The 9,901-nt window shown below is 39.3% G+C and overlaps 1 protein-coding gene across 2 annotated transcripts; it reads left to right on the forward strand.

Annotated features, from left to right (window-relative positions):
- Positions 1-577: 577 nt before the first annotated feature.
- Positions 578-9,823, forward strand: ptgr2 (prostaglandin reductase 2). Of its 2 annotated transcripts, XM_026933872.3 has the most exons (10): positions 579-914; positions 1,000-1,039; positions 1,131-1,249; positions 2,729-2,920; positions 3,009-3,179; positions 3,258-3,467; positions 7,001-7,122; positions 7,339-7,426; positions 7,533-7,572; positions 7,659-9,823. In XM_026933872.3, exons 2-10 carry the CDS (start codon positions 1,000-1,002, stop codon positions 7,721-7,723), a joined length of 1,047 nt encoding a protein of 348 aa, XP_026789673.2. In that variant the 5' UTR covers positions 579-914; the 3' UTR covers positions 7,724-9,823. The 2 variants fall into 2 exon arrangements, with proteins under 2 accessions (XP_026789674.1, XP_026789673.2); XM_026933873.3 differs by lacking the exons at positions 7,533-7,572; positions 7,659-9,823 and having other exon boundaries at positions 578-1,039; positions 7,305-7,426.
- The last annotated feature ends 78 nt before the right edge of the window (positions 9,824-9,901 follow it).

Here is a 9,901-nt window from a genome sequence, read left to right on the forward strand (position 1 = left end):
GTGTTTGAGTGTTTAATAGCTGCAGTTCTTCGCGCGCGCGTGGGTGTGTGTTTGAGTTAAGACTTTTCGCAATCTGTTTAAACACACACACACTCCCGGAGAGTGCAGTAATAGCCTAACCAAATCAATGACTGGGGTTGAATTCGTATTTACTCCCTATTTTGTATTCATTGGAAATCAATGCTTAAAAAAACAAACAAACAAAAAATACGTTAAAAGCTCTAATACACTGGTTCCCACCCCTGGTCCTGCAGTACTCAGTGTCCTGCACATTTTACTGTTCTTCCCTGCTCTGACACACCCAATTTAACTCGAGGGCTGGGTTGGGAATCTTCTCTACTGCACACTCACTTTATGAGAGATTGTTTTAAAAAAAATTAGATTTAATTTCTTGCATTAAATAAAACTGATTATTAAATTAATAAAAATAATTTTTAAAAAATCTGTGTGGTGTTTTATCTGCATTGTAGGATCCTTCGTATAATAATTAACCTCACATTCTTATATTTTTTTGGCATATGTGATTTTAACAAAAGAATGTGTTCCCGAACTTTTATTTTGAAATATCCGTTTTACCACGACCGGAAGTCAATCCCGGTATTTGGGCTGTTGCTTCTACAGCCTAAACAGTATATTATTGCACTAAATAATATCCACATGCAGCATATTGTTTAGTATGATATTCTATGTTAGTTTAAATGCTGCTTTTCCCGCTGCTTTAAGGGGGAAGTCGCGACAGAGCGCAGTGCTTTCTGGGCACTTTTACTGCAGGCTGCGTCCCAAATTATCTGCTTTCATACTAAATAGTATTCCAAATTAGCACTCCAACATTGGCGGCGTTACTTGACATGTTTAGTGCGTAGCGTGCGGTTTGGGACACAGGCGATGAGCTGCTGTTGTTGTGCCGAAACGAGGTTAAAGATTTGTGAATGTCTTGTTGAGATTATGTAACATTAACTATTCGCTTTGCTGAGCCTTTTTTTTATTATTATTATTAAGATGTTAACAGTGCAAAGAGTTGTCTTATCCTCTCGGCCAGGTAAGCAAACTTTATTTCTATATTCTGAGGTACTTTAAGTATTTATGTAAACATAATTCTACCTTAAATATTTTATTTTGTTTGTGCAAAGGGAAAAACGGCCATCCATCTCCTGATAACTTCCGTGTGGAGGAGACGAGTTTGTGCACTGAGCTGAAGCAGGGAGAAGTCCTTGTCAGGACGGTGTATCTGTCTGTTGACCCCTACATGGTGCAGATAAACCTCTTCAAGTTTATTCATAATGACATATAACCAAGTGTATGAATTATTGTTGGTATAAATCAGAGGTGTCTAAACTTTTTTTTTTTTTTTTTTTTTAATTTTATAATTATTAAAGGACGCCAGATTACACAGGGACAGTCACCAAAATATTATTTATGAATTATGCAAAATACATTTTTTACAACATGAAAACAGATTATATATGATGATTTTCAGATGTTCCTGCTTTAATTTTTGGGTCAAATGCCAATGACCACTTTAGTTAATGACTCTTAAAGGCCCCCCTTTGCTGCTCTAACAGCCTCCATTCTTCTGCGAAGTCTTTCCACTAGATTTTGGAGTGTAGCTGTGGGGATTTGTGCTCATTCAGACACAAGAGCATTAGTGAGATCAGGCACTGATGTTGGGCGAGGAAATGAGCAGTCAGCGTTCCAGTTCATCCCAAAGGTGTTCAGTGGGGTTGAGGACAGGACTGTGTGCAGGCCACTCGATTTCTTCCACTCCAATATCGATAAACCATGTCTTTATGGACATCGTTTTGTGCACAGGGGCATTGTCATGCTGGAACATGTTTGGGCCTCTTAGTTCCAGGGAAGGGAAAGTATAATGCTGCAGCATACAAAGCCATCCTATACAATTGTGTGTTTCCACTTTTGTGGCAACAGCTTTGGGAAGAATCACATATGGGTGTGATGCTCAGGTGTCCGCAAACTTTTGGCCGTATAACGTATTTACAAAATAGAGTCAAATCAATTATTTACATTGTTATGCAAAATACTATCATTTCTATCAAGAACGCATATAAAAGAAGCAGTGGTAGTAAGCAGCTGGGAAATAGACAGGAAACAGTTACAGATGGAATAAGTCACTTTTATTGTTTGTTAATATAGCCAAGAATGGAGATTAAAACAAAGAACATAGAAGTATGGGAGTGGGCCAAACAGTGGTGATCAGTAGTTTGGTCATTTGGTCCCACACTCGGGTGGTGAGGTGACTGAAGCTGCACTGTCAACTCATATAACCAGCAACTTTGATGTGAGCTGGAGAGACATATCACGTGCAGGATAGTCGCTAACATCGGATCAGAAAGTTGTTAGATTTATCACTAGGTTCTTTTAGGAAATAAGATTGCTAAAGGGATCTAAAAAGTCACCAAATCTACTGACAAAGTTTATATGGCAAAAATACTGTATATTTGTATTAAATATTTTATATGTATCACAATATTTAGTCAAAGAAAATTAGATGTCAAATTTTGTTTGTTTCTGTGAGTAACAATAGAGTTGATCACTGATATAAAAGGATTGACAGTGTCCCTAATATCTGAGTGTAATTAATATGGTTATATGATGATAATTAATATGTCAGGGTGAATGAAAACATGCAAAAAAGGCTCTAAACAGGACCCTTAAAACTGAGTTTGCATATTACAGTAACTGGAGCTGATTATTTTGTTCACATGTCCAGCGTTGTCGCATGAATGATGATACGGGTGCTGATTATCTGCTACCATGGAGGCTGGAGGAGTGTATCGATGGAGGTGGGGTTGGTGTGGTGGAGGCCAGCAAGAACACACAACTGGCCACCGGTGACATTGTCACCTCCTTCAACTGGCATTGGCAAACCCATGATGTGATTCATGGTAACTGTGTACAGAAGGTATTCCTTAGTGTCAGTACATGCATTAGAGGACATGTGCATGTTTCATGTGAGATTGCATGACACATTTGCATTTTTTTTCCGGTAGGTTGACCCCAGGATGGTTGATGGCCACTTGTCATATGTTCTGGGTGCAGTAGGCATGCCTGGACTCACTGCTCTGCTCGGTGTGAGAGAGAAAGGTCACGTGACTTGCGGTGCTGGACAGACCATGGTGATCAGTGGAGCATCTGGAGCTTGTGGATCACTTGCCGGACAGGTAATTTTCATGATCTTGCTCCATTTAACCTGTTAATCTGTTGATGTGTGTTATTTGAATGTAGTGTTGTGCTGTAAGATTGGCAGATTGGATGGCTGTGAAAGAGTGGTTGGGATCTGTGGATCAGATGAGAAATGCCGGATCCTGGTGTCGCAGCTCGGTTTCACAGCAGCCGTGAATTATAAGAAGGGGGACATCTCAAAAGCACTGAGGGACAATTGTCCTAATGGAGTGGACATCTACTTTGACAATGTTGGAGGTCCTATTAGTGACACGGTTATATCACAGGTAAGCCTATATATTCCTTATATTTCATAATCATGCTATTTCATTATGTACTTTGTTATATACTGTGTGTCTAATAGTCTGCTGTATTTATGTAGAACACACATTTCTGACACCACACTTATTCAAACCTCAATCACCTGATGTTATTGGAGCCCTGTGTAACTTCTGCTTTCGATGAAAGATTCATTCAGTGATGATGCTTAGTCAGCAATAATGCAATGACTTGCATGTTGAGTCCATGGGTAATTCACTTAAGGTTTGCAAAAAAAAAAAAAAAAGTTTAGATTAATCAATCAGTTTTATATTGGGATTATTTTACAAATGTGCTCAGTATTTATTTCAAAATATTTCTCTTCAGCATTTCAACAACTAATACGGCTACAGAACTCTTACCTAGGGTTAATTTAATAACAGGTTACTAACTACAGTATAATACAACATTTATCAGACTGAGAATAGAATATCATCCTTATGACCTTAGTCCTTATGTTGAACACCTTTTTTCAAATCAGACACCAAAACTAATGTCTGGTCACTGTATACACACACACACACACACACACACACAATTTCAATTTTGTCGGCGTGACCAATGGACCAGTGGTCACAATCGCTAGGAGATGGTTTTACCTGCCTTTCAAACCCTAATATGTTCGATTCAAACCAGTCCAATAAAAAAAAGGCAGATATCTACCGTCACTAAATGAAACACTTGGGTGCTAAATTTGCTTGCCATGTTTGAGTGAGGCAAATCGTTTTCAGTGTGTGAGAATTTTTTTGAGACCATGTTCTGTGATTTTCAGCCCATTGAGTTGTCATTTAAACTACAGACATTTTGACCATAGTAGCATAAAATGTTTTCTGATAGGGATAAGTATGACATACTCAACAGAATACTTGGTGGTTAATACACATGGCTCAACCCAGAATATTGTGCTTTCACTGTTTCTATCATTGGCTGAAAGTGAATCAGATATAACAGTAGTGCAAAAGAGTAACCATATAATAAATTGCTGTGAATGTAAACATAACATACTATGACACAGTATTCAGCAGATAAGCTTATACTATAAATGGACATAGCAGTTATTGGGGTAGCAGGGGTATATACAATATTTTATAAATACAGTAGCAGCAAAAATGCAGGTAGTAAATACAGAAATGTGCAAAAATTGCAAAGAGAGTGGGATGGTGTTCAGTTGAGTGTGTGTGTGTTGTCAGTCCAGTCTCTGAGCATTGAGGAGTCTGATGGCTTGGGGGGAAGAAACTGTCTGGCCCGAGTGACAGCCAGTGAGGGCCTGAATGCTTCGGTACCTTTTGGCAGATGGCAAGAGGGTGAAGAGTTTGTGTGAGGGGTGCCTGGGGTCATCCACAATGCTGGTGGCTTTGTGGATGCAGTGTGTGGTGTAAATGTCTGTGACGGAGGGAAGAGAGACCCCAATGATCTTCTGAGCTGTCCTCACTATCCACCGAAGGGTCTTGCGATCCGAATCAGGCAGTGATGCAGCTGCTCACGATGCTCTCGATGCTCTCCCTCTGTAGAACATGTTGAGGATGGGGGGTGGGTGATGGGCTTTCCTCAGCCTTTGCAGGAAGTAGAGATGCTGCTGGGCTTTCTTGGTTATGGAGCTGGTTTTGAGGGACCAGGTGAGGTTCTCCGCCAGGTGAACACCAAGGAATTTGGTGCTCTTGACAGTCTCCACAGTGGAGCCGCCGATGTTCAGTGGAGAGTGGTCACTCCTTGCTCTCCTGAAGTCAACAACCATCTCTTTAGTTTTGTCCACATTCAGAGACAGATTGCTGGCTCTGCACCAGCCTGTTAGCCTCTGCACCTTCTCTCTGTATGCCGACTCGTTGTTCTTGCTGATGAGACCCACCACGGTCGTGTCATTGGCGAACTTGATGATGTGATCCAAGCTGTGCATTGCTACACAGTCGTGAGTCAGCAGTGTGAACAGCAGTGGACTGAGCACACAGCCCTGGGGGGCTCCAGTGCTCAGTGTGGTGGTGTTGGAGATGCTGCTCCTGATCTGGACTGACTAACCTCTCCCAGTCAGGAAGTCCAGGATCCAGTTGCAGAGGGAGGTGTTCAGGCCCAGCAGGTTCAGCTTTTCAATCAGTGAGGAATGTGTAATATAAAGTGCTGCCTTACCTTGGAGGACTTTTGGAGAACATAGTTGTAATTATATGATAATAACAGAGTGTGAGCTACCATTTATCCATTATGTATGAAGGACCAAAGTTGTTTAATGCATATATTTCTTTGTATAAACATACACAAAATATACTGTATGGTCAAAAGTATGTGGACACCTGATCATCACACCTGTATGAGCTTGCTGGACATCAGGATCCAAAATCAAGGGCATTAATATGGAGTTGGACCTCTACAGCAGCCTCCACTGTTTTGGGAAGGCTTTCTATAGGATTTTGGAGTGTGTCTGTGGTCTGATTAGTGCCCATCCTTTCAAAAGAGCATTTGTGAGGTCAACGCACTGACGTTGAAAGAGAAAGCCTGGCTCTAAATCAACGTTTGGTTCATCTCAAAGGTGTTCAGTGGGGTTCAAGTCAGGGCTTTGTGCGAGCCACCAGAGTTCCTCCACATCAAACTCCTCAAACTATGTCTTTATGGACCTCGCTTTGTGCAAAGCTTTTACAGCGAAGGGCCCTTCCCCAAACTGTTGCCACAAAGTTAGAAGCATACAATTGTCTAAAATGTGTGTGTATGCTGTAGTATTAATAATACCCTTCGCTGGAACTAAGAGGCCTCGCCCAAATCCTGAAAAACAGCCCCAGACCATTTTCCTAGCTCCAACAAACTTCACTGTTGGCACTATGCAATCTGGTAGATAACGTTCCCCTGGCATCCGCCTAACTCAGATAGACTGATGAAACACGCTTCACTAGAGAACACATTTGCACTGCTCCAGAGTCCACTGGTGGCATGCTTCACACCAATCCAACTGATGCTTGGCATTGCGCATAGTGATCTTAGGCCTGTGTGCAGCTGCCATGCACAGTTCTTGTGCTAATGTTGCTTCCAAAAGCAGTTTGGGGCTCTGTAATTAGCGATACGACAGAGGATAGGTGATTTTTATCACAAGTAGCATCCTAAAACAGTGCCATGTTTAAAGTCACTTAGCTCTTTAGTACGACCCATTTTACTGCCACTGTTTGTCTATGGAGATTGCATGGCTATGTGCTTGATTTCACGCACCTCATAGCAATGGGTGTAGCTGAATCCACTGAACTTAATAATTAGGAGGTGTGTCCACATACATTTGGCCATATAGTGTACCGTCACAGCACCTCTGCTGTTGTTTGAACAGATTATTCCTCTGATAGTCATGCCTAATATAAGCCAGATATATAGAGTCCAACGCTGATACTCAAAATGAAGATTACACCTTATCGTTAGTTTAACATATAGGTTATGTAGCTAATAAAGTGTGTACTAAGTGTATTTCCATTTCTCACACCAGTAGTAGTTTTTGTGGTGAGGAGCTTTTACTTATCTCCAATCTGTATTGTAGATGAACAGCGGCGGTCATGTGATCCTGTGTGGGCAGATCTCTCAGTACAATAAAGACGTACCCTACCCACCTCCGCTCAGCGAGGAGACTCAAGAAGCTCTGCGCCGCAAAAATATCACCAGGTACAAACCCGGCTAATGGTTTCTCACACAGTGAATAGCCTCTAACTAGTATTACAGCTTTTGATGTTTTAAAATATTGGACCAAAGATGATCTTTCAATGTCACCTGAGCAAGCACAACATTTTGTAAATATCAGAAGCTTACATCAAATACAAATGCCTTCTTCATGCTCCTTTTTATAGCAACCTGGAACATGTTTGCTTCATTTACATTTAGGGATAGATTTATGGTTCTGAACTACATGGATAAACATAAAGAAGGACTAGAACTGCTGAGTCACTGGGTGAAGACTGGCCAAATTAAAGTAAGAAGGCTGACTTTGTAAAGCAAAATTTATTGCTGGCAAATATTTACACCCACAAGTATGTGCATGTGCTGCAGAAATGATTCTCTGTTAAATTTTACTGCAGGTGTTAGAAACTGTAGCAAATGGAATAGAAAACATGAGTGGTAAGATCCAAATCAGATCTGATTAATATCATATTTACTTTGTGAATATTACATTCTTATTCAGTTGTATGCAACTTTTATTGCAGTGGCCTTTTGCTCCATGATGACCGGAGGCAACGTTGGGAAGCAAATTGTTAAAATATCAGACTGAGCCACATCTTGCCAGCAGAGGCTGCTGTTTTTCTCCCCACAAGCAGCCCTGTGTGTTTTATTTATTTTCAGCTATAATTACTATAATATAGTATATAGTATACATGTGCATAGGAAATATTAAAATTATATTGCTATATGCTATTTTATGTGCCTAAACAACACTAAAAGGTATACTGAGAACAATTTTTCACCCTACTGCGATGTTTTTTTGTTTTTTTTTAATGAGAAAAAATATTTTCATGATGTACAGTGGTGGGTGCTGTCTTGAATGTGGTTCACTTGAAGGTCATGACTACTAAAAGGGCAACTGAGCTGTTTTGCCTGGAAAACATGTCACTAAAATATTTTTTTAACCTGATGGTTACTATTCATTCAGAGAAATGTTGCTGTTTTTTTTCCTGGATCATAGTAAAGGGCTGTTTGTGCCTGAACGTTGGCTATTATTTTATGGATTAACTGTGGAATTATAGCAATTACCATGCAAGGGGTTACTGCAAGTTGTCATTTACCAGAAATATTTAAAAGTATACACCTTCTAAAAGTGTATATAACCAGTGCCTTTGATGAAAAAGACACATGCAGCCTTAATGCCATAAGCATATTATATGAAATATATGAAGTAGAAGTGAAAGGTATTTAAAAAACAAAACAAAACACGTGTGCTTTCTTTTTTGTTTATTTTGTCAGAAAAGCAAATTTTCTAAGAACAAATGATCTTTAAGTCATCACTTGCATTCTGACTGACCAGTGAGCACAATAACTTGTTCACCTATCAGTGTGTAATTAAGTTTCCATTAGTTGAGCAGCAATCTTTAGCATTCAAGGAACGTCAAAGTTGTACTACACACAAGGTAATGGGCAACAACACAGTACTAAAAAACAATAAAATCAATATGCATAAAATAATTATAAAAGTATATTATTTCAAATCATTTTTTTTTCAAGAAATATGTCACTTCACCACAACTGTTAATGAACAAATATTGAGTTATTGGTCTGAATGAACCCAAAAGCAAAAAAGAAACCATTTGAAACCCTTCACATTGTTGATAGATCATCCAGAGCAGCCAAGTATTGAAGTCTTTATGTTCCCAAGAGATCTTAACTGAGCTACAGGTAATCAAACACAATTCAACAAAAACACACAAAACAATCTACCACTGCAAATTTATCACAGCAACATATGAAGTAGACTGAAAAAAACAACATTTTTGTGGATTAAACAGAAAAACATATTCAACATGAACACTAATATTCTCTCTACTTTTAGTTCCTTCTGTACAACAACATGATTGTTATGCATTGATTGTGTTGCATGGATTGTTTCCCTAGTTTGCAATCTGTGTTTATCATATCCAGCTGAAGTACAGAATGAGAAGCTAAAAAAAAAAAAATCCCTGGAACTTCAGTGAGCTTATATTTTAATGAGCTATAGTGTATACACACAGTGGCGATTGTCTTTTCCTGCAACTTAATCCCACGAAGCTATCCTACGTACAGTTTATCCTCACGCTTATTTACTAAAACAGTGGTTTGTGTTTAGTGAGATCAGTGGTCTCTTGCCAGTGTAATACAATAAATAAAGCATATAGTTGTAGTATGTCTAGGATACAGCTCCGGCACTCATACCTTCTCCATAAAAGCCCGTCTGTCCTTTGCTAGTCTAATATAAAAGCTATCTCATGAGGTTACTCTATATACTCCTCCACAAACTGTGACTCACCAAATAGACAAAACAAACGATCAGCATGTTCTGATGAGCCTGCACAATTGGTGATGAAATTTGATCAAGGCAGAAACGATAAGAGCAAGTCAAACTCTCAGTGTTAGACATTAGGTTTCTGTATTTATAGGTACAACATAGGGGTGTAATATAATCCACTATATGTCTCTGTTTAGTGCTCCAAACATTTGTATCTGTATTTAGATTTAAAGTGGGCGTGGTGTTTTTTTGACCTAGAGAAATAGAGTGTCAAATAGAGGTATTATTTTGTTTGAACCTGCCTACAACATTTTCTAATAAATTTAGTTGGTCTGTTGTTCTATTTTGCAAAATATAAGCCTAAATAAACTGGAAGCCTAATTTAAACCATCGCAACCCTGACCAGGCAGTTACTAACAATGAATGAATGAATGAATGAATGAATGAATGCTCGGCAGTATGAAAGTGAAACTT

This window comes from Pangasianodon hypophthalmus, chromosome 10 (genome assembly GCF_027358585.1).
Source record: "Pangasianodon hypophthalmus isolate fPanHyp1 chromosome 10, fPanHyp1.pri, whole genome shotgun sequence".
Lineage (NCBI taxonomy): Eukaryota > Metazoa > Chordata > Actinopteri > Siluriformes > Pangasiidae > Pangasianodon > Pangasianodon hypophthalmus.

What these genes read in the sequence shown, in the direction of transcription:
- ptgr2 (XM_026933872.3), top strand. Translation starts at nt 1,000, where the DNA reads ATGTTAACAGTGCAAAGAGTTGTCTTATCCTCTCGGCCAG. An exon ending in TGTCTGTTGACCCCTACATG is followed by an intron (nt 1,250 to 2,728) that starts GTGCAGATAAAC and finishes TCACATGTCCAG; the next exon opens with CGTTGTCGCATGAATGATGA. An exon ending in GTGACACGGTTATATCACAG is followed by an intron (nt 3,468 to 7,000) that starts GTAAGCCTATAT and finishes TCTGTATTGTAG; the next exon opens with ATGAACAGCGGCGGTCATGT.